General features: G+C 42.1%; 1 protein-coding gene across 1 annotated transcript in view; it reads right to left on the bottom strand.

Moving 5' to 3' along the window:
* The window catches only part of PDIA5 (protein disulfide isomerase family A member 5), a 98,830-nt gene that overhangs the window by 53,910 nt on the left and 20,261 nt on the right, over positions 1 to 24,659 (bottom strand). Inside the window, exons 4-10 of the mRNA XM_041405275.1 lie at positions 16,455 to 16,538; positions 15,659 to 15,704; positions 9,993 to 10,085; positions 8,671 to 8,731; positions 5,054 to 5,121; positions 583 to 674; positions 407 to 478 (exon numbers count right to left, since the gene is read on the bottom strand). Of these exons, the coding sequence (XP_041261209.1) occupies positions 407 to 478; positions 583 to 674; positions 5,054 to 5,121; positions 8,671 to 8,731; positions 9,993 to 10,085; positions 15,659 to 15,704; positions 16,455 to 16,538 (516 nt within the window). The remainder of the gene's footprint in view (positions 1 to 406; positions 479 to 582; positions 675 to 5,053; positions 5,122 to 8,670; positions 8,732 to 9,992; positions 10,086 to 15,658; positions 15,705 to 16,454; positions 16,539 to 24,659) is intronic.

The raw sequence follows: 24,659 nt of genomic DNA, 5'->3' as shown, positions 1-24,659 counted from the left end.
AGCTAAAGGCTGATGAACCAACAAGAACTGCACACTTGGTATATACATTTTTAATAACACAACAGAAGTCAAACCTTTTGCAAGGTATTAAGTTCAAGCACCCAAGATCACTGGAAATTTAACCTGGCATTTTTAACGAAGCTGAGATCTGTGTATCTGCATTTGTTTTAGTCCACAGTCAGTTTCTTATTACAGACAAAATGCAATTGTGAAATGCAAGGCATGCATGCTAAAAACCAAACATTAGTCAATCTCTCCGTATGAGTTTAGCTGATCTCAGCAGGGTAGTTTTGTTTGCTCTTCTGAGCAGAGGGAAGGAGGGAGAGATGTCTGCTCCTAAACCATTACATTCTGTAAATAATGAAGAGTACATAAAAGGTGGAGTGCATGAAGTTCAATGCCTTACTGTTTCAGCCACTCTGCGATATCTGCTGCGGTAGCACCAAAGTTCTCAAAGTTGAACAGGAACTTTCCTTTCCTGTTAAAGCAACAAAACAAAGTTCAGTCTTGGCCCTAACAGATAAAAACACGCAATTATACAAAAGTGCATGATTTCTAAAATAGTTGCAAAACATAACCGACTCAAAATAGCAGATTGTAGGATATCCCCGGACATTGAATTCTTCCTTTATCCTTTCAAATTCAGCAGAGTAAACATTCATCCCCGCAAGAACCTGGAAAAACAGAGCATAATCTTACTGATTCTTACAATACAGTAGGAACATCACACCATTTGTTTGAAGAGTTAGGTAAAACCCACTTCAATCTGGGCAGATTCTGATTTCATTCATATAGCTGTCAAGCAAGGAGCTCTCTGTAAAAGGCACTGAATTTTTTCTGATTTTGTGCAAGGGGAAACAGAACAATACTTGAGTCTAATCCAGAGAAAACACACACCAGGTTAGCATGTCACCTCCTCATTACTCTGGAAGCATCTCTGTTTCTTTTTATTCACCCACTAACAGAAATACCTAAAGAGAATTCTCTCAATTGCAGCACTTGTGCTCTGCCTTGCACATTTGGATTTTAAGCTACAACTAGATTTTTTCTTCCTCTGCAAGTAGAAAAAAAAAAAAAAAAAGGGCTCTTAGTTCATATCCAAACATTAAACAGGACACCAGAAATTCTACCCTCAGCTCCCTGGTTTCCACTCCAGCAATGAACTTGTCTATGTCTAACCAACTTGTCAATGTCTAACAAACCACAAGCATTATCCCAGTTCAAAAATGCACTTACTGAATGGCAAGGGGAAATCAGCATGACTTTGATGTGAAAATAAAACATGCCCTATTTCCATGAGCTCAGGAAATAGCACATGGCATTTATATACTGTAATTATGTTAACTTAGGTAGGGCAGGGTATAATGAGAGTTAATTCTTAACCTTGTCCTACAGTCTTCAGAAGAGAGGCACAGAAGCACAGCAGCTTTTCACACTAGCACGTAAAACAAAAGCTTTCTTCTCCCCACTCCTCACCTTTGTCCCAACCCATCCTCCATCTCAACAGTCCTTGAGCTTCAGGTTCGGGGCTCCTGTGACTTATACTGTGCCCTGTGACTTATTCTGTGCCCTGTCCAAATGTCTTCCAAACATTTCTGACATGAAAATTAGAAGATGGGATTGATTGCAAGTTTTTGTGGGTGTGCAATTCACACAGAGGTCATTCTGCTGTCAAACTTGGTCCCAGCAAGTTGCTGAGATACCACTTCCTGATTAACTTTGTTTAATGGCATTGACGGCTTAAATCATTTTAGCAGCAGGGTCTTAATCCAACCCCCTCCTCTTTCCCTCTCCAAAAACAGGATTTTCTCCTTCCAGCTGAAATACCACATCAGAATTTAATACCACGTTCCTGACTGCAGAAAACTGCACAGACCAACCAAATGTGCTCAGAGCCAGCATGAAATAAATCTTAAAGCAGAAAATCCTCATTTGAAGGTCAACCGTTCCTAAGAATGTGCTGGAAAGTCACAAAAAGATACTTTGTTTTCTCTTCCCTATCCTAAGAAAGGATAAATTGAACAGAGGAGAGTACAGAAGCAAGGTTTGTACTTGCTGGCCTAGTCTTCCACTTAAAATTTTCCTTGTAGTTCAGACAACTGGATTGACTTAATTCCTGTGAGATTATCTAGATCAATTCTCCCCTTTCCTCCATCATCCATGCCACCACCGAAAGGCAGGTAAATGCAATTGGATCAAGATACAATGGTTGCTTTATAAAGTATGAACCTGTTTTGTTAACTAATTCCCTAATTAACACTAGCCTACCAGATTCCACCTTTGCTGTGAACTTTCAGAGGATTTCCTGTGATTTAAGTGGGCATTCCTGGCCATGTCAGACAATTTCACTGTGTCCATCTAAAGGTGATTGATACAAAGTCAATAACTTGGATTCATTCTCGTATTCATTACATTATATGAAGCATATTTAGCAAAAAAGCTTATTACAACGCAATTTGTTTTAATGACAAGAGTAACAGCTTTAGCTGGCCAATAATCACAGAATTATGAAATATCAGGCTGCCAGAGACCATCAAAACACACCTACTGCCCAAAACCAGGGTCCTCCTGCCAGATGTTTGGCAAATTTGCTTTTAGCAAATGACTGAATGACCCCAACTTCAATTTAGGTCCATTACCTCTTGTAAATAGCCATTGCAGAAACAAAGATCAGTTTATTCCTTTCACCTCTGCAGTGACACTTGACATATTTCAACACTTATCTGCTCTCCAGCAAGCTACCTATAATCTAAACCAACTCTGAACCTTTCCTAGCTGTCCAAGTATTTGGAGCTTCTGACCATTCCTGTTCAGTTCTGACCTCCTACCCTGATTCTCAGTTTTCTTGATGGGATTGCTCCAAAATTGGTACCTTACAGCACCAAAAAAAAATTAAAAAGAAAGAAAAAAAAAAGACAAGCACCAGAGGAGGAAAACAGCACATTCTCAAGTTGGTCTTTACTGAGCAGAGCATGCTGGCACACTCACAAAGTTCATGGGCATTAGGGAGATGGGGAATGGTTGGCTAATATCCAGCTTCCCCCTGCTCTGGTGGACACTCACCAGAGCCCAGCCAACCCTCTAACCACAGGAATCTTTCCTGCCAAGGATAAAATAAGTCCACTTCTGTTTTGGAGCACCTTTTCCTTCTGCACTAGGTGCAACAGAATTATAAGATATAACCATAATATAAACTAAATATGCCACCCTGCCTTCCTCTCAGTAACAGCACTGGGACACGAAACAACCAGTGCCAAGGGAACACAGAGGCCGGTGACAGGTACAGCTCACCCTTTCACTTTTATGACCTCTTCAATAGGCAATACTGTACTTAATTTTCCTGCCATATAACAGCAATAATCACCTTTGAGCCTAGCACATCCTGACAGGTAATGACAGGTCAGATTAAAAGGCTAAACCTTCAGCTCATCCAAACCACTCATAAACTTTGCAGCCAAGTCTGATCTGGAGGTCAACATCACTCTAAGGCACTCCATGAATAATTTATGATGGGTACAGCACAGTTAACTTTAGAAATGGCAAGCTGTGTACACATCCCACTCCAGAAGCTAATTGGGTCATATTTTGACAAACAGACCAATTTTTGTGAAAAACATAGGTGGCAGTAGCATAACTGGACTTTCCTCTGAACTGATCCTGCACCACAACCCTCCACTGCAAAGAACTGTGTCCCAGCCCTGTCATTCAGCTGTGCAGGATCAGCCCGGATCTGTAGAAACCATTTCCAAGTGAGGAAGGAAATACTCAAACCAGAATAGACCTAAATTATCTGGTCTGAATTTAATAAATGAGCTGCACATGAACAAGGAAGGGATAACTGCAGGAGGACAGAGTGCTGTGCAGCATGCCTTCTCTCTGGCACTGTCTCTATAGGTGATGGCTTTAATCCTAATTCCTAATCCCTCTCACCCCACAATGTACTGCCACGCAGGGTGGGAGTGCCTTCCCAAAGGCTGCAGCACATGCTCCTCTGAGGGGAGATGGCCTTAGAATGCTGCCTGGCTCGACAAAAACACTCTTGAAAATATCTTCTAAGGCTTGTGCCATGTCCTAAATAAATCTGACACACATTCCAGCCCTAAGCAAACGAGGATTTAAAGAAAACACTTCTGAAAACAACTGGTTTGGAGAACGTTGGGCAGTCTGACAGCACTAGGTGGCCACGAGAACAAATGGCCAGAGCTGCCCCAGCAATGAACTGCAGTGCTTTATCTTTTCCTCACAAGGAAACCTGTACACACAGCAGTGAATGATCCAACAGGTAGGAACAGACCAAATCCTGCTACAGCCATGAAACAACAATCCTATTTCTTCATCCTTTATGTACTCCTGGCATCACATAAATCATACGTTAAGCACATTATAAAACCTCAACTAGACAGGTGCCTTTGACTTGCTTAGAGATCAATACACCTTATAACTACAAAGGGGTAACTAAATTACTGTGAATTCTGCACTTTATTAGAGTCAAAACTTACTTTTATATCAATGTGACATCAGCTTTGACAGAGCTACAGTTAAACTGTACTACTAATGCTGTGTGGCTGGAGGGGGATTTCGCTCCCATAACACTGTGATTCTCCATTAAAAAAGTGGATTAATAACTGCAATGAGGGCATCCATCCCTGACCTTGCTATGAAACATCAGGCCAAAAAGCTGATCAAATCCATTAAGGCAAGCATTTATTTCTTTACCAAAATGAGCTCAAAAGGCCTAAAAATTCATAAATTAGAGGCAAAACACAAATCTACATAGTGTCAGAGCCTGTATTCCCACAGAAAAAACTGCAGTAGATTTTAAGGGCAAGGGAGTTTGCCTTAATTGCCTCTCATTCTCTAAAGTTTTAGAAGAATAAAAACCAAGAGAAAATCCTGAAGAGATCTGAAACAGTGTAGTTTATTTCTGTTTTACTTCAGCTGGCTTAAAAATGGATCATTTTGACTTTGATAAATATTTGTCAATTTATATACTTTAAAAAAAAGTGTTAACATGATTTTTGAAATGTCATATAAATCTCATTGTCTCACTTACATATTTACCCTTGAGTTCTGTGGCTGCCTGCTGATAAGATGGCATCATTCTCTTACAAACACCACACCCTGATAAAAAATAAATTGTGTAAGTAATATGCTAACAACTCCATTCAACCTCTTCCACAGTATCTATGTTCCAAAGCATATGAAGCAATATTTTATATTAAAAAATTAAACAAAAATTCTTTATCTGCTTCTATTCTTGATCTACTAAATCATTATTAGATTATTAGTTTCTAAGTATGTTACTTGTTACAAGCTTCTATTTTTGCACATTTTTCATGCTCTTAATTTTCATATTCATTTCTCATCCTAGTATGGAGGGAGTAAAACCATCTTATATTCCTCAGGCTCCGAGCTGAGCCCAGAGGAGAATACAAGATGAAACACAGATACCAGAAGTCAACAGAAGATGTCATAATTGTGAACTCAAAACAAAAAGCTTTGTGCATTTCTTTGAAGGGACAGGGGGAGGTACTTCAGATTCATCTCAGTTTAACAAGGCTTTGAAATTAACTTGAGATGCATTTCCTAAACACATTACACAGACACCAAGTGTTAAACAGTGCTCTGTTAATTGAGCAGACATAGCTCAGAAGCAGCAGCCCTTGTAAGATACAATAATGTGCTGTGGAAAAGACAAAGGGTGAGTGAGGAAGACCACCAGTGTGCAGTTGGAGTGTGCTAAGTGAGAGCTGCTTGATGATGCTCTGCAGTGCTAAGCAGATTAGCAGTAAATCACCTTGTAAGCAGCAGTTTTCACCCCTGCCAAGTAAAATCTGTGCATGCAGATGGGAAGGGGCAGGAGTGCAGACAGCAGGGAAGAAAGGTAGCTGGAGCCAAGCACTCCAGACACTTATTGTGGAAACTCTCAGTCCACCACGAGACAGTAGTCAACACTTCTGTTCTGGTTAACAGACAGAGTTTTGAGAATATCTTCCAGAAAGGAGGAACAGATTTTGCAGCCACTAGTTCAGGATCACATCAGCATGCCTGGAAAAGAACATCCTTTAATCTGACAAAGGAGAGTTCTTGTTTCTGTGGTCTTTCCATCTTTGATCTCTCTGCTCAAATTGACAATGAGGTTGTTAAATTAGTGCTGGTCAAAATGACAATTTCTTAGTGGGCACAGACCACACATTTAAGGCCCACTGAGGTCTTGCAGCTTCATCCAAACCACTGGACAGACATCAAAAGATGTGAGTTGGCAGACATCATCTTCTCAATCTGCTGTTTCTTCTCTCCTCAGGAGCCTCGGGCCCTTAAGTCCTGCAGCAATTTCCCTATTTTCCCCTCTTCACTCTCTTACTGCTCCCTGGAGTACTTTCTAGGGCACAGGCACACACCAGCCTCCTCCACCCAGCCCTCACCCCTATCATCCTCCTCTTCCCAGCTCTGCTGCTGCCTCAAATCCCTCTCCTGTCTTCATACGTCTGGGTTATATTTTTCAGGATGCTGCCAAGCCACATATACCCTTCGACAGGCATAAAAGAGGAACCTCAAAAAACTCGTTTTCTTCTGTTTTTTCTTCTTGTATTTTTTCCCAGAAGGGGGAGCTTAATTAAATACAGATTAGTCTTTCCACTAGTTAACACCTACATTTTTAAAGCCTTGTTTTCAATCATGTTTATAAACAGCTCCTTCTTTATTGCCAAATCCAGACAGTCTCCTGCAGGAGTCTTCTTTGACAGTTACCTACAAATAAACCTGAATACCTTCAAGTATACCTAATATTTCATCTTTAGTGCTGCCTGACTTTCTAATGTAGGCCCGAAAGTACAGTGAAAGGTCTGCAAATGGCAGGCAATATCTTCTGAGGAAAGCAAGCCTTTGCTTTGAGTTGTTTTACCCAGACCAACCATTCCTGAAATGTTGAAGTAACTACATCTAAGGTCTGTAGTTGCATTCATCTCCCTCTGCACCAGTACCTAATGAAAGAGCCCATTTCCTATCAATCTGCCACAATTAATCTAAAGCCCCTGTTTCCAACAAAGCAGAGAAATAAGGCAGCTGTTTTCCCCACAGCCTCCCAGACAAAGCCTGTGACTTCCTCTCTTGCCAAAAAGCTGAATTTCTTTTAGTGACCAGTCTTGATGTGCTGCTCCCAGTTACGAAAGGTAACACCTGTATGTAACCAATAATTTCAGCTGCTCAAAGGCCATATTTTGTTGTAACTGCTGGATGTATTCTGTCTCCGGTAAAAGGAGCAAGAAAACAAAATCTGGACAACAACCAATTCAGAAGGTCTTGTGTGTTAAATAAAAGATGAGGGAGTTACAAACTGAGAAATCAGAGGAAAAAAAAAAACCTCACAAGTAGACTTCCTTCACAGCAGTTTGGAAAGCAGCACAAGTATTACAGCACTGAAAACTAGCAGGTGTTTTGCCACTTCAAAGAAGAGAAGCTGGAAGGAGGAGGGTTTCTGGGGGAACAGTTCAAAGAGAACGAAGGGTTAGATAAGGCACATTTCAGAAAGAGGCTGGGTTGTGGAAAACAATTACTCCTGATAGAGGTAAAATGTGAAAGCACTGTGCAGCCCAGCTCTCCCTGAAGGGACGATTTACAGCAGAGCAGCCGTAGCATCTCCTGCTGATCCAAGGCTGCAGCTACTGGGAACAGCCACACACCACGCCAGGCCACACAGGACCACTGCAGAGTCTGAAGGCACAGAGCCACAAGTGATTTAATTTAAAGAAAAATCATCCTCTTCGTAATGCATCAAACAGTCTTGGGCAATTTTGGCGATCTTGGCAGCACTCTGATTAGAATAAAAAAGTAGACTGATGTTTCAGGCATTAAGTACCAGAGAAAATACACTCAGAAACACCAGATAATGCTGCCATGGGATACAAGTTTTAAAAAGAATCAGACAGCAAATTGCTTGTGGTACCCAACATCAACTTCCCTATCAGGGCACTGCTGGGAGTCTTTCCTAGTTTAGGTCACACATTTATTCCCCTTTCATCGCTTCCCTGCTTCCTGAACTGAGCAACAACTCAAGTGCAACACAATCTTGCTTAGAAGAGCTGGAAAGCCTCTCACACAGCACTCGCCAGGAAACGCAAAAAGGCAGCTGTAAGTCTGCAACATTAAGGAATAAGTATCCAATGCAAGGACAAGACAGCAGCAATACAAGGTCAAGGTCACAAAAAGAAACTGAGAGACTCCAATGTGCTCTCCTCCTCCTGAAACCCCAGTCGCATTTGAGCGACTCCATGTAGGCAGGAACATTCAGGGTGCCTCTGGGATGGAGCAGGAACAGCAGTCCTGCTCCTGATGACTGCACTGTTCCCTCTGCCTGCAGCACGCAGAGTTTCTGTTCTGTGCAGCACAAATCTAGAAAGGACAACAGGTAACAAAACTATAGAAAGCAGCTGCTTAAAAGAACATTGAGCAAGAACCATCATCACAAGAGAAAGAGAAAAGACTGGGATACAAGTGATGACAACCAGGGGAAAACTGAGGACAAACAGGCAGAACAACACAAGGAGCTGAATGATAAAGGTGGCACAAGATGTTATTATTAGTGAAGCACACGTGAAGCCTCTAGTCAGATGTTGACATCTCTCAGTGGAGAAGGGGGAAAAGGGTGACAGGACATGCTGGGCTACTTACATGGGGCATAGAACATCAGAAGTAGGGGCTTGTCTTCCTTCTTCAGAAGCCTTCTCAATTCCTAGTGAATGAACCAAAGAAAATAAAAAACACACTTATACTCAATGACACCATACTACAACTTTAAAAAACTAGTATATGTATTCATAGAACACAGGCTCATTTATCTGAGGGAAAAGGCCTCATCTTTCTTAACAGACAGGACTCAATTTTTTTTTTCCCTTGGTCAATTTTAACTTGAAAGAAGATGACAAAATTTATTATACATTCAGCTATCTGTTGAATATCCTAGACCAGTATCTTCACTGTTAATATGTGGAAGTTCCAGGGTTTAGTTCATTCTCACTGCAGAATCTTTACCTGGAAACTCCTTCTTTGCTGACACATCCAAAACCCACATTGCAATTCAAAAAGTCAGACAGAATAATAACAAAACAAGTTCAGTTTTCACACTATGAAACCCTGCCAAACCTATGAGATGCCATGCAAAAAGGATTTTTCAGTACCAGCATGATAGAAAAACTAGATGAAGTTTTCAAATTGAATGCAACCCCTGGAAGCCTTGTAATAGAATACAGAGGGTGAACATTAAAAATTAATCTTCCTACAAAAACTGAATGTCAGAATAACCATTTCTAATATTAAAAATGAAAGCCAGAAAATTGAAAAAGCCCTTTTCAAAATACCAGCTAGAGTCCAATCAATTAAAGTTTAAAAAATCTATAGACTAGAAAACTAATATAAAAGACCAAGCTGATTATATTAGAAAAAACATAATGAGTAACTGTGGTGGCACTGGCTTTTTAAGGTAGTTTCATCACATTTGCTATTTTCCCACTTAACACGGAGAGGACAGTTCCTGTACCAAGTTAAATCCCTCAAGATCTGGATCCCCTTTCCTCCTGCTTCACACTTCCTAACCTCAGGCACATGAGGGAACCCAAGGTTTAATGACAACCTGCAGTTTGAAGAGCAGCATTTTACCTCCTACTTGCATTCTGCAGTGACTGCACCTTGCAAGCTGCTCCAGTTCCCTGAGGCAAAGAGGGCTGTGCCCCCACACCATGCACAAGCTCTGACACTTGCTGTCCAGCTGGCAGACTGAGGTCACAACCACATGCAGGGCAGAGGAGGGCAGGAAGGACAGGACTTTACAGCCATCAAAACCCACAAAATTTGTCACATCACTTCAAACAGGCTGGGTGCTTTAAACTTCCCTCCCAAAGAAACAAAGAATGGTATTTCACTAAGAGTTAATACAAACATACACACTCCATCCCATACATTTATAAAACAACAGAACATCTATCCAGCTAATGTACCTTTTCACTGTCAACATGCACAATATCTTTGGCTTCAGGATCTTCCTCCCACAGTGGAGCACCTTCTGGATCCTTGAGAAAGGCCACCATAGACTGTAATAAACAGGGCAGAAAATCTTTTAGAGAAACACGAATGGAAATCATGAGACATCCAATCTCAAATCCATGCTGTGATGTAAACCCCATCCAGTTAGTGCCTTTGCTTTTCTGCTCATATATTCATCTGCTCTAATGCAGATTAGCACAAATCTCCTGTTGCAGAACCAAGTGATCCGTGGGTGTGTATCTTCATCATAACTGGTATTCCAACTTAGCAGTTCCCACTCCCACTATAACAGAGGGAAGTGGACCAGCACACAGAGAATAGCTTCAAGGATCCTTCAGAGAGCTCTTTTAATGGTACTAGACTTTCCATAGAGAGTCCCTGGGTTAGCAGGAAAGACTTCTCTTTATGCAGAGGTCAGGCTCCCATGCCCTTCACAGTATCTGGGTAACAGGACTAGCTGGAGGGAACACTGATACTTGCTGTGAGCAAAAGCAAATGAACACACTTACAAATGAACACACTTACAGATCAAACTGCTCATTTGGTCAAAGGAAGAATAATCCACCAACAGTTCCCTGTGTGACCCACCTACCTAAAAAATCCATTGAATTCCAATTGAATGCAATTTCAAGTATGAGAATAAGAAACAAATGTGACAGGAGAAGTGGGAATACAAAACCCTAGGATTCTGCAGCTCCCACATTCAACAAACCGAGTACACCTGCACACACACTTTGTAACTGCTTTACCTGACTGACATACAACCAAAAATCCCTTTCAGCAGACCACAGATATACTGCCTTTACCAGAAGGAAATATACTCTGATAGCTCTGACTTCAACCCCAGCCTGAAGAAAACTCCAGCCCTCCCAAACCAGTGAGATACTCTCTATGGATTCTGTACCTGCAAACACAGGCTTGATCACTTTTATCCTCAGATGTCTGTGCTCCAGGAAACAATACCCGGCATTCCATGTTCATTCACCACTCAGAATGCCCCACTGCTTTCTCTATGGCATTGCTTGTAGGTTTGTGTCCGTTCCCATACAGGGTCTCTGCCACACCAGTAACACAGCAAGGTCCCTGAGGTCCTTCAGTGCGAGTGGATGAAGCTGCCACAGCACTGAGCTATACTAACACACCCCAAGAATACTTACCTAAAAGCCTTTCTCAGGAGCAGGCTGGCAGCACACCTGGTGACACGTCCCAACACTGGAACGGTCTCAGAGACATTTTTGCTGCCTGTCTGCCTGCAGTGGGGCTGCTGTGGTACAACATCCCAACAACTTATCAACAGAGAGGAGAGTTCAGCTCATTTTCCTGCCTCTCAGTTGGTACTGTAAGGCTTGGGAGGATTCAGAGCTTACAGCAGGATCCATTTATTGCATTTATGTTTCTGTCTGCTTGCGCAGCTTATATTGAAAAGATTTGTCTTATCACAAGAGGCAGTATGTATCAGTCACCAGACAGCAACCAAAACACTTAATGTACAGAGTAAAAAGGATCTAATGGGTGAGGATGACAAACAGCTCCAGAAGAAATTTGTTTTACAGTGGCATTATCAGGGAAAGGAGCTAGTTAGGAAAAAATATATAAAATCAAGTAATTTACAATGAAGTTGCAATGTAAAAAGCTGTAGACTTAGAGGCATTAACATCCCAAATGACATCCTAAGACTAATAATACATGGGGAAAGGAAAGATGAGGACAAAACAGCAGAGATGTTCTACCTTTAGGACAGTTGCATCAAGTTCTGCTCACCTTCAGCACGCACAGACCTCAACTATACACTGGAGAGGAGGAGAGAGGAGTGAACATTTTGAATAGCTAATGAGTGTAATTGACTCTGCTACTTTCAAGAATTCCTGCATGCCAAATTCAGTCAGGTAGAAACAGATGTGGTTAGAGGATGGGGGATTAAATAGATTTAATTCATCCAGCCTCTCCCTCTCAGCCAAGACAGAAAAAAATTAGATGTGTAATGTCTTCTGGCAGGAGCAGGCAGTACATTGCCTTGCCCTCGATTCTTCATGCAGCAAAGAGAACTTCCTCTCTTGCTTTAAACAGGGAAGAACAACACCCAAACAATCCACAGCATTCTCTAATCACAGAAAACAGTGGTTCCCAGGCTGCTGTGTTAGAGGCCACAGCAAGGTCCAGGGCCCAGCACCCCTGGTGCTGCAGAACCAGCTCTGCTCCAGTCCTGCCGTGCTGCAGTCAGGACCTGTTTTGACCCCATGGCACAGACAGAAACACCACGGGCTGTAACCAGCTGTGCCAGCTTTGACTCTTAAACCTCCACTCAGCAGAGTACAGGACATGCCTCATCCAGCACATGCTGTTTAAAACAAGCAAGTTTTCACAGAAAGCTGATCCATAATCATATACATGGACCTAGGTTTTAACCTGAAAGAAAATATACACAAACACGTCCATGTGCTTTTCACTCCTTTGAAGTATCATGCAGTAAGGAAGCTAATAACTAGAGCTGCCTCAATTTCACACATACACTCCTTACAACAGCCAACTTGAAAAGGATTCAGGGTTTAGAGCAGGACCAATTTATTGAGTTAGATATTAGTCTATTCCCTTTGCTAGTACTAAGCAGATATGTACTGCAGTTGAGTTCTCTACATTTTAGAAGAAGGGTAAAATTCTCCCTGTACTTTATAGTCCAGAAAAGGCTTCATCATATAATAAACACAGCCTGGATACTGGCATTGTGGCTCTCTTGAGAATTAGACATCATGTGGCTAAAACAACATGTGAACAGACATTTCAGGTAAGATCAAAGACTGACCTAAGCTTAGGTCTTCAACAGCAGATGACTACAGCAACTTGAGGAGAAGATAGACTAGTACTTATGGTTCTTTTATAGCTTACACTGGCACACGCTCTCAATTTCTGGCAAAAAGAAATTAAGTTTATGGACTCTGCACCAGCTGCGGTATATAGACCTCTGTGCTTTCTAACTACCAATGGATCTGTTATGACTATCTGAAACTGTTTTTCAGACTCCTAAGTTCTTGGCTTTCACAATGTGTAGCTAGAAGCTCCAATTTTTTTTTTTTTTAACATTGCAGTTATTTGTTTCAAATCAACCATCCCAAAATGCCACTGTTTGCCCTCAAATTTGGAGAAAAAAAGAAGTAATCGCTCCCTTTTTTAAGCTACTCACAATTACAGAAATATCAAATTCTATTGGAATTTCCTCCAGCTGTCCTTTTTAGTATTGTGAGAACCTAAGTCCTTCTGCAAAGAATTGGAAATACATTTCTTAAACTATTCCTAATAATTTTGCATCACTGAATTTTGTTCTGTTGCCTTCCATCTCCCTTTCCTAGATACACCAAAAAGCTCAGCTCTTAACACAGGTCTCAGCAGCAGCAAGTTCTGACTGCCAAGTAACTTCCCCCTACTGTGAACACTGAGCTATCCTTTACTCCTCATTTTTCTAACAGTGAAACCACAAGGACATCTCTGCTAATTACATAAGGATTTAGTTACTTTAAGAAATGAAAAGCTTTTCTAAAAACCTGAGTACACTATCAGTAGGATCAGCCACATCTACGAAATTGCTGATTACTCCAGAAGAATCCTTTTACAGTTCTTCAGAGCTGTGTCCATCATTCTCCAAAATGTCATACATATATTAATATGTCTACTGGATGTCTGGAAAGAAGATGCAAGTTTTATTGCCGCAGGTTTGCTGAATGATGTGAAACAAATCCTTTAATCTCCCTGTTCTTTGGTGTGTCCACCTGTCCATAAAATGGGTACGATACCCTATGTAATTGTGTTGCTCTGCTGCTCTCTGTTTGTATGTACCGGGAGACTCCTGACAAACACAGCTGAGAGAGAGAAACAAAGGTCACTGGCCCAACAGAAGAAAACAGGGAGAAGTGGAACAGAGGGAGAAATACAGAAAATATCCAGGCAGCTGTGAGCAGCAGAACAAGCAAACAGCTGAATTATTTGATCACTGCCCAGACCTGATCTACTGCCCAACCTGTAAATCATTAGTGGCTGGTTTCACAGGGGCAGTTTAATTGAGAAAGACTCTAGCCCCTAGAGTGAAGGAGCTTCAAAATCCCTCTTCCAATGGAATCCCACACCCCTGTCCATGGGATGCTGCTTTCTTCTTCCCAGCAGACAGGGCAAAAGGGAAGGGTGAAATGCTCATCACAAAACAGCTGAAGGAACAAATGATCTGGTTCCTGTTGTGCTATGATTGCCTCTCAGCCCAGTGCTCCCTGGAGCCCTGCAGGTGCTTTCCACTTCCTCTGATCTGTCAGGAAGAGTCACAGCACTAATTCCTGGTTGCAGCACTTTATGGAGGGCAGGAGAGATGCATCATGTATTGTTCAAATCACCCAAATTTAGGCAACTAGCAAGTCTGCCTTAACCCATCCCCCACCATGAAGGAAAAAAACAATCACCAGCTGCAATTCCTCACTAAGGACAGAAGCTGTTTTAGGCAGCTGCTGACTGGGCTGGGTATTTAACATTGCCCTTCCTAATGCCAGGCAAGGCCTGCTGCAGGAGATGGGAAGATACACGGCCCTACCCTTCCCATCTCACACAAATCCTGCATCACAGCCTCAAGGGAAGACTGAATTAATTCAAGTCAGGACACACTTCCAGGACAGTCCCCCATCAGATAGTCTCCAACTCTGGCTGTAAAAGCAAGGTCCAGAGCAAGTGCAGTTAGGAACAGCTACTCTGACAGACTCAGGTTCACAGAGCATCTCACACAGGCTTTCCTCCATCTCAGGGCAATGCCCTGAACAAGCCAGAAAGGGGAAGTACATGCAATTATATCAACCTGGGGTGATGTCACTAAGCCTTCTAAAGACCAATGACTGTGCAGAGCCTGAGTTTACTGGAGGAGGAAGAGAAACAGGAACTGGGCATCAGAGGTGGAAGGAAGTGATTTCTGGAAGCCAAGTCATTGCCAGGCTCCTCACGTCAGGATATTCCCAGTGCTTCAGCAAGGCTTTGCAAAGGCAAGCTGCACACTTCAGCCTGCTCACTGTACTTTCAGTCCACCATTCCCACAATCATCTGGATCTACAAATTCATATCATGCCTCATGCCTTCTCTCTTCCCTTGCACACAGAACGTTGCCTTCCTTTGCTTTGTGTCAAGATTTGCCAGAAAAGAAAGCTCATTTTGTCATTTTATACCTGATGCACTCAAAGCACTTTCATAGGAACTGTGGTTCTACAATCTGATAAAAGATAAGGCCACTCAGCTCTCTTTAAAGTTTATAAACACACAATCTAAGAACCTCAGAGAACTCCTTATCAAAACACAGTATCAGCTAACACTTTTAGTAATACTACCACAAAGAGCACCTTGTAATCAAAACAAGAAAATCCTTATTTGTTACCAGCATGTAACAATTTTTTAAATAATAAACAATTTTCCTGGATCTGTGCTTGATTACATGTATGCACACAAAAACCTTTAGGCCATTCTGACCACTGCTTATGAAGCTTAATCCCCTCCCTTTCATGCCTTCAGCATGAAAAAATATCAAAACCAGTTTTTAATCCATAAATGCCTCACCCACATCTAGCAAAACCAGAAGAAATAATAATGGAGTATTTGAATTTACCTTCAATGTGACCGCTCTGTTATATGCAGTATGAAATGCACCGTCCCTGTTAAACGAGGAGTGGGGAATAGTGTTAACTTACAGTAACATTACTGAATTCATGCAGCTGTTCTTCCTGACTTCTCACTAACCAGAATAACATCACCCTGCTGAAGCCACAGAACTAAGTAGAATTCACAGTACAGTAGTTCAAGGGGGGGTGGGGAGGAACGAGAGGAAGGAAAAAGGGAGGGTGCAAACCAGTGTAAAGAAAACAGTTTCCCAGTAAACATTTTCCTCCCTGACACTTTAACAAGATTATTTACTAAGGCAAGATGGAGATGCAGCTGCTTGGTGTACCTAACATAACTCCCACTCCTATTATTCTCAGGAAGAAAAATATCTTGCTGTTTCAGAACACTTGCCTTTCTCCACTCACATTATGAAGGACTATCTCAAGTCAGAAAGGCAGAGAAAGGTGAAGCAACTTGTCCAAGGCACATGCCAGCAGGCAAGTGACAGAAAGCAAGAGAACTCAAATCTCAGGCATCTGCCCCATGCACTGGGCAGTTTCAGTCCATTGGACATCTCTTCCTGGCCTTGCTCATGCTTTTAGTGTTCTCTGTTCAACAGCAGAATAAATTTAACTCAACTTCTGTCATAACACATGCTTGCAAACTGAAAAATCAACAATTAATTTCATTGGATAAAAAATTAGTCATTTTAATGCTGCAGTAGCATGGGGCTGAAAGAAGAATAAACACTCTTAATGGGGGCATCAACAATTATGAACTACAAATCCCAGCCCAGCACTCACTTATAATGGAGTAAATCCACTCCCTTCTCCTTTGAATTAGGATCTACTTTCATCTTCTTGCATAATTTTCGGCTTTCAGTATCACTGCAAAAAACACATATTGGAAGAAAGGTTACCAAAAAAGAAAATCAAATGCATTCAGTCCTGAGAACTCATTGCTGTGGTCAGCAATCATCAGCAATTAATCCAAACTAACAGTAATTTGGAAGCTGTTTATCTAAGTTTGTGGGACAAACATTGTGAAAAGCTCCATTAGTCAATTTAATTTCTCTGATTGCTTGGTCAGGACACAATGAACTGTGTTAAATTTACATTCCAAAGCCAAGCCCTAACCAGTAGAGAAGCAGCTCATTCCAGCATGTCCAGCATGATCTCAGCAGATCTTCTGTCCATGAGATTAACATAAAATTTAAGAAGGCAAATTTCAATAAGACCATGCTACTGGTTAGGGTGGTGGTCAATGAGCACTGTTTGTTAAAAGATTCAAAAGGAAAGAGCAGGTCAGCTTTTACACTTGGCAGAAGACAACAGAAAGCAAAAAAAACCCATGTTCATGGTATGTCCAAGTCCAAATCACAAGCATTTAGCCTTAAAAAGGTCCTGCAGAAAACAAAAACCAGTTGAAATTCTGGAGCCCCAAGCCCAGCAACCCCATTAATTCTAGGTATGAAAGAAGTGTCCTGGAGCCACACTGGGAAAGCAGAGGCAAAAACAGCTCTTAAAGGAGGAGGGAGGTATCAGCAGACACACCTGCTGGAGGTGGTTTTCAAATTGAATTAGATTGAATGGCTTCCAGCACCAGATTAGGCTTGAAGAAGAGAGAGGGGTCATGGGAGAGAACTGCAAATACATTTGTTTCAGTGGGCAGGTAAAGGGTCTTCATGGCCTAGCAGCTCTCCTGAACAGTGCGGGAGTGAAGCCATAAGGAGACTTCAAGCTGAAGTGAGTAAGAAGTTGGTCAAAGATCTGGGGAGATGAGCAAAACAGAAAAGAGGATGATTCACACTGACAAGGCTGTTCTCTGCATTGACAAACAGCAAGATTAAACAGCTTGGAAACTTGTTCCCAGCAGAGGACAACTTGTACCTTTTACGCAGATAAATCAATTTAGAAAATGAAAACATTGAAAACCCATCAAGTTTAAACTGATTAGAGACAACAAGATGCAAGGCTTGCAAGGGCCCCACCAAATTAAGTGTGCTGCCAGCACTAGTGCTAATCCTCCCAATCTTCTCCAGCTGCCTTTCTACAAATGTGAAGAACAACAAACACCAAGTTCACAGTGAGCTGCAAGTGAGAATGCACCTTACTGGAAACTTCCCAAATGCTTCTGGAAATAAGGAGGAATGTGCCATTGACACACGCAGCAAAATCAGAATAGTATGCTGAAGATAGAAATGAGCTTTTTAAGGACCTACCAAAGCATACAACTACCACGCCAGGAAGGAGCACTTGTAATCCCAATTGAACAGAAGTGTATTTATCTGAAGAGTCTTACTGAATTCATGTCAGTTTTGCATTTTCACATCACTGTAACCCACAAACACTTTATTTGCTTCCCTGGGAAGCTGGAGATCTGAGCTTGACAACTGAATAAGGTGGACACATCTCCTTGTAACAAAACTAGACTATGGAACAAATGCCCTGGCTTTGGAATTAGGCAAAACACCAGGTTTGCCACACGGAGTTCATACAAAAAACCTGCAGCAACGTCAAACGCATGGGTCAGAAACATTCTGTCTTCTCTCCCCTGCAGTTCTCCAATGGTTTAAACCTAAATGACTCGAAGGTCAAGGAATCTCCAGAGAAGACACAGTTTCAGATCATCCTTTTGTCTTACCCTGTACAGATTCAGAGGCACAGAGAAGGTCTTGTGGCCCTGCTGCAGCTGAGTGCCAGGCAGTTAACTACAGTCAGCTCACACAGCACTCAACATTTGTAAATGCTCTTCTAGACACTCCCAAATGTTTCCAGTGTGCAGGTGTATCTGTGGCTATCTCAGCTTTGCCAAGACAAATGTTAGGTGCTTGATGTCAACAAGTGTAATGCTGAAACCTCAGCAACAGGGTCTGTGAAACCCCAAGATGTGCAGACCAAGATGTTCTGGTATAAGCAGAGACTAAACTGGGTACCAAGAGAATCCCGTGCCTGATCTACACCTATTTAGTGAAACAACTAACCATGTGGGGAAGAAAGTGTAATTTTCCCTTACTTGTCATTTAGAGATCTGAATGGACACTAATATTCTGAAGGTTTATAGTGAAAAAAAGCTACAAAGCATTATTACTGATCTATACCTGTGGGTATGCAACTAGCAACTCCTACCACTTCAACTCCTAGCAATTCATTTTCTGTTAGCATGAGATTCTATTAAAAAAAAAAAAAGACAGATAAGAATAGCTATTTCACTGGATCTAAGTGTGCCCTGCTTTCAGGATTTCTCCATTTGCAGAGATTCACACAGCTGCCTGAATGCACAGCCATTATCACAGGAAAGAAAGCAGCAGTTTGCTCCAGTATGTCTCCTACCATTTAGTGGGCAGATTCTCTGCACCACTGCATTGAGAATTAAGCCTGTTTATGCAAGCTATCTGCACTGATGCACGGGATAGAAGAGGAGCAAATTCCAAGAATAGGAAACATCTAAATATGTATCAGTAATTTTTTCATGCATCAGTGCAGATTTTTGCACATGCCAGACCCACCAGCTCAGATGCTATGCTAACAATTATTCAGAAAAAGCAGAAAAGGAGATGTACAGAAATGGCAGAAATGGACCCCTCTGCTTTTCCTTCTGCCTTCACTTAGAGAGAGACAAAAATAACCTGCAAAGAGCAACCTGCTCTGATATCACTTGGTAATGACCATTATTCTTAATAAGAGTAAATATCAACACAGATGCAGCCTGCTCGAAGAGTTGTCTCTTTTGAATCTCAGCCAACAGCCTCTCTCTGAAGATGAGCTCCTCAACTCTCACATGGGAGAGGGTAATTAGGACTCCAGTTCTTGCAATTTAATTATATCACTTGAAGAGGCAGTGTACGAGTTTGTTATAATGACTAAAAGTAAAAAAAAAAAGGCAACCAAAACAGAAAATACAAAGAAAAAAAAAAACCAAAACAAAAAAACAAAAACAAAAAAAAAACAAAAAAAAAAAAACACAAACCACAATCTAAGAAGCCAGAAACTACACCCAAAATAAGCGCTCTACCAACCCAGGCCAAGCCACTTAAGGCAAAGGCACCAGGCTCAGGAAATACTGGCTTGAGGATGAGGTCAGTAATGTGTCCCCAGCAGCCATCCTTGGCTGTCTCTTGCCATTTCTGTCCAGAGCAATTTGAAGCCTGGCAGGTCCCTGCTGTGCTACTGCCAAAGGGACTCCTGTAGAAGAGTTATCCAGCATTATCTCCCTGGAAAATCATCCAAAACATCAACCTATTTGCAATACCACAAGGACCTATCCAGCAGCTGTCTATGTAGTAATAAGGTCAAAATAAGTGGCACAATGGCACAGCTTCCTTCTACTCCCACAGGCATGTTCTCCACACTTCCCTTTCCACAAAACCAAACCAGGGCTTCAAAATGTGCCTTTGCTGGAGAAGTGAGGACATACAACAGCTTGGTAAAAAGAAATATGAAATGAGCGATGCAAGCTGACCTAAGCAAGAAATGTAAATAATAACAAAGGTAGCATGCACTGCGAAGATCGTGTGCGCACTTCACCCCTCTCCATTCCCATCCCCATCTCCTCCACCAGGACACATTTCTGTCACTGGGGGTTATGATGGAGCCGGCAGGAAGCCCAGCTGGAGCACTCCCTGTAAACCTCTGGGGTCCCTTGTCAGTGTAAGCATGCATGAATCATCCCTTAGCACAGGCAGCCAGCTGTTACCAGGGCAGGAGGGTGGCAAGGGACTCCTGAAGGAGATCTGGCCTCCTCTGGCTCACAACCAGTGCAGCCAGCTCCTGACGTGTCACAGCCCTTCCGTAGGAGTGGCACAAGATGCTCTGCCTGCCCACAGGTCTGGACACTCGTGGCCATAACGATGGAGAAGCAGGGAGAAATACGGATGGCAGTCCCCAGTGGCAGGAGGAGCAACACAGAAAAAGGTTTTTGCAGCAATGTGTCAAGGTAATTTGGAGAAAGAACAGAAGATAAAAGCCAGACAGAAGGAACACAAAATAAGACCAAGGAGTTTTGTTGCAGTTAAGTCCACATAGTTTCTAAACCTAAAACAAGTCCAAGATGGATGGATCCCAAGTAAAAAATGGTGCATGGAGGTGGAAGTGCAAAACCCCCTCCTTGGGGCAAATTCAAATATTGACCAGTCAGGTCCCAAAGGAACATGGTAAGACCAAACATCCTCAGAAGCATTCTCTTTCATGAGCACAAATATCACCTTTTGCAGCTTCCTAATTATTTCCCTTATTATGCAATGCTGCCCATTGGCCTCTCATGAAGACAGGAAAACAGCCCCACAACCACATCTCTGGAAGGCAGGATCTGGAATGACTGTCAATTCCCCTCCTCAGCAATGACAAAAATGCCATCCCAAAACAGTCATGTCTCCAGCTGCCAATGTAACAGCAGAGTGTGCACATGCTGTGTGGCCACATCCCTTCCACGACACTGCCCTGGCATCCCTTAACACTTTTCAATGCAGAGTGCACCCAGCTTTCTTTTTCACCCATACCTAGAGGGTTTCCAGGCACAAGAAAAGTAATTAATAAAAATGCTGACAGAACCAATTCAAGTAACCAGGACAGTAAATGTGCATGCACAAAAACTATCTCATTCCTCTATCAGCATATGATGTAACCACATGGAACCCACAGACCTCACCATTTCTAAACAGATTTTCTCTTTTATCTGTACATCTCACCATCTGAAACAGGGCTCAACAATCCACATAAATGATGTTTTAGCAGTCCCTTATACCACAGTTGTGCCTGTAGACTCTAATGCAATGGAGGCTCTGTTGTATCCGTGACTGTACAAACACCGTCACTGTCCCAACAGCTGGAAGAGACAAAACTGAGCAGGTAAGGAGAAAGAGCAGGCTCCAAGAGCAAGGGAATACAGCAAAGCAGAAGCAAGACTGCCTATAAAGCAACTCTTCCAACACTGGAAGAGCTTTGGAAGGTACCAGTCAAAGCTGTCATCTTGTCACCAGCACGTTCTCTCATTCTTGTCTCTGTTGTTCAGGTGCTCTCATTCTTTTCTGTTATAGTGAAAACCATCACAGAGAACTCCAGTTATAACTTCAGAGAAGTTCAACTGCAATTTCAACCCAGCTATCAGAAGTGAATTATCAAACAGGGTTTCCCAGCCCAATGCACAGCATCTGCAATACCCTCTGGCTACCTTCCACAGAATACACTCTCCAGAGAACAGACTGATGAACATCCTGGGAAAGCATGGAGTTGAGATGCTGCCAAATTGAGCTTGTGACCCCAAAAAGGCAGCAAAAGAAGTGTTAGCAGCAAAAATTTCCTGAAACCTCCTAAAGTATGAAACACATTTGCACTTGCAAACCTAATCTGAAGGAGAAGCCATTAACAGTTACTTGTAGTTAGATGTGCTCCTACAAGGTTTTGAAATAAAAAAGGAAATTCGTTAGCCACTGCTAGGGACAATATGGGAATTTGACTTACACTGTCTTATCAATTCCACCCTCCAACAAAGACTGTGTTGTAGGATCCATTTACAATATAGCAGTTTATGTACTTTACTGATCAAGCAAAACCAGATGGATTGTAGCAAAACTCTCCTCTTCTCAGATTGCAGGCATTGCCTGCCTCCCCATCATCCTCACTTCTCCCTCCCATCCAGGGACAGCAGCTGCCACAACTACTGCTGCTAACAGTACGCCACATTTGTAAGGCTCCTCATATTCTACAATGATCCCACACCTTTCTGTATCACTCTCTCAAGACCGATCTGAAATAAGAACAAAAAAAAAAATCCTAGGGAAAAAAAATCACTTCTCAAACCATCAAGCTGGCTTGCACTTCTCCAAAGAGCTGGATGGTAATGGCTTACACCTACTTGAACAGAAAATCCATACTCAGCCATCAGTGCAGAAAGGCACTTAGATACTCTGCTCCTGAGTGGGGTTTAAGGACCTGCAGGCACCAAAATAGGAGCAGGACCAGGAGAAATGGATGCAGAAGTAATGAGCACAGGAAGCTTAAACACAAGATTTGTCTTGGAAAAAAAGCACAATGTTTTGCACCCATTCTGGGTTCCTGATGGAAATTATCTTCTAGAACAAGTTACAATAGCAACAGGTTTCCACAGCACAGAACAAATGAACCAGGCAAACAGTGTGGCACATGAAAAGCTTGAATCTTTTAAGGGATGGGGGAGCGTGAAAGCCAAAACCAGAAAATGTACTGCTGGAAATAATTAAAGATAAGGATTAGCAGATGAACAGGACAGAGTTTCATGTGAAATCAGGGCCTGATTTTACCCCCTAGAATGCAGCAAAAATCCCCACTTCAAGGGAGGATTGCAATCACCTTGCAGATGATTGCAGCCTTCTGCTCCAAACGCTCCCCTGGAATGTGCTAGGAATGCATACAGCATAATCCATGTGCTGTGGAGACCCAGCACCACTTGTACCAATACAAACGACTCCCTGTGCCCATTAGTCAATTAGAGAGGCCAGGGATCTAGAGGAATAAGATTAAAAAGAAGTATTTTTTGAAAATTAAAACCCATGAGATTAATTCTTACTGCAAGCAAGAGCAAGCCAAAAAGCAGAAGGAGAACTAAGACAAAGAGGTAACACGTATCATCATATCATCAAGCTAAAACAATTAAAGGAAAAATTATAAGCTCCAGCCCCTGCAGAAAGTCAAGAAGTTATAATGAATAGTACTTCCCATGGAAATATAAATTAGCAAGAGGCACTTGGCAACCCACATACCTGCACAGAAATAAGGCAAACACATTCACAAGAGCTACCAAAGGCTTTGCAGGAACTTGAAAAATCACCAAACACTCAAATTCTTTGCAAAGCAGCAGCTTCCCTCATCCCACAACATGGCACAGGAGAACACTGCCCTAACCTCGGATACAAGATGACTACTACCGTGGCTTTGAGTTGACAGGAATCTAAGAACCTAAAATGCAGGTTTTCAACATGTCACCCATGGACACACAAATGCTGCAGCCCTTTGTACAGCTGTTTATGACCTTTAGGTGCACCATCCTAAAATGCAGGTTTTCAACATGTCACCCATGGACACACAGATGTTGCAGCCCTTTGTACAGCTTGACCTTTAGGTGCACCACGGGCCTGGAGAGGATGGATGCTAGAGGATGTTTTAATTGAATTACTGGGTGCAGAAAAACAGAGGTGACTTCTTTTACATTAAATCTGAGCTTGCTTACTCTTCATTTTGGTCTGAAAAGCAGCAATGCTGAAGATTTGGTTAATGAGTGACTCCAGGCAAAACCCTTGGAATACTCAAGTTTAGGATGAAACAGACATGAGCTCAGGCTCATACACCCAACCACTACTGTGGATTTAGCTAATTGCTCGTGTTTTTGAATTAATGCAATACACCAGACCGGATGGGTTTAAGTTAGGAACTGAGAGCTTACTTAAAAAAGGAGTTTTTTCAGATTCCTGCATGGTCACTCTTACAGTAAAATAAAAAGGCTTTAATGTGAATGAGCATTAACCACACAGACAGGTTATGACAGAGACAGGAGGAAGGCATCGAAAATCTATGTTGTAAATGCAGTTTGCCCTTATAAATGGCACTCAGACAAGGACCACACTGGCAGCATAACTCACTTGTGAAGTGTTCCTGAGGGACACCTGCCTCTACCTCCCCTGGACCAGCTGCAAACAGAGCCCCTACTACCTCCCCCAGGCTGCCACTATGAGCCATCCTCTCCTGAGCTGCCCTTCACCTTCAAGGCTACTGTAGGAAAATGCAGAAATCCCAGACACCACAAATTGCTTAGATGGAAAGGGCTGTACCAGGGCAAGAGTAGCATTCCTTCTTTCTTTTTTCTCTCTCTACCAGGTCTGGTCAGTTTTATTTGCAATTTCAAAGCTTTTTATCAGCTTTAAAATTCAGCCACAAGTACGAAAGATGAGTAGACTTATTCTCTTAAATAAATCCTACTTCTGAGTTGCTTTACAGGATGAAGGTAAAAAACTAGAGAGCAAAATTACTCTAACACCA

The sequence above is a fragment of the Onychostruthus taczanowskii genome, unplaced genomic scaffold (genome assembly GCF_017590055.1).
Source record: "Onychostruthus taczanowskii isolate IOZ18803 unplaced genomic scaffold, ASM1759005v1 scaffold10, whole genome shotgun sequence".
Taxonomy (NCBI): domain Eukaryota; kingdom Metazoa; phylum Chordata; class Aves; order Passeriformes; family Passeridae; genus Onychostruthus; species Onychostruthus taczanowskii.
The sequence above is the reverse complement of the archived record's forward strand: the minus strand, read 5'-3'. Positions and strand labels throughout refer to the sequence as shown.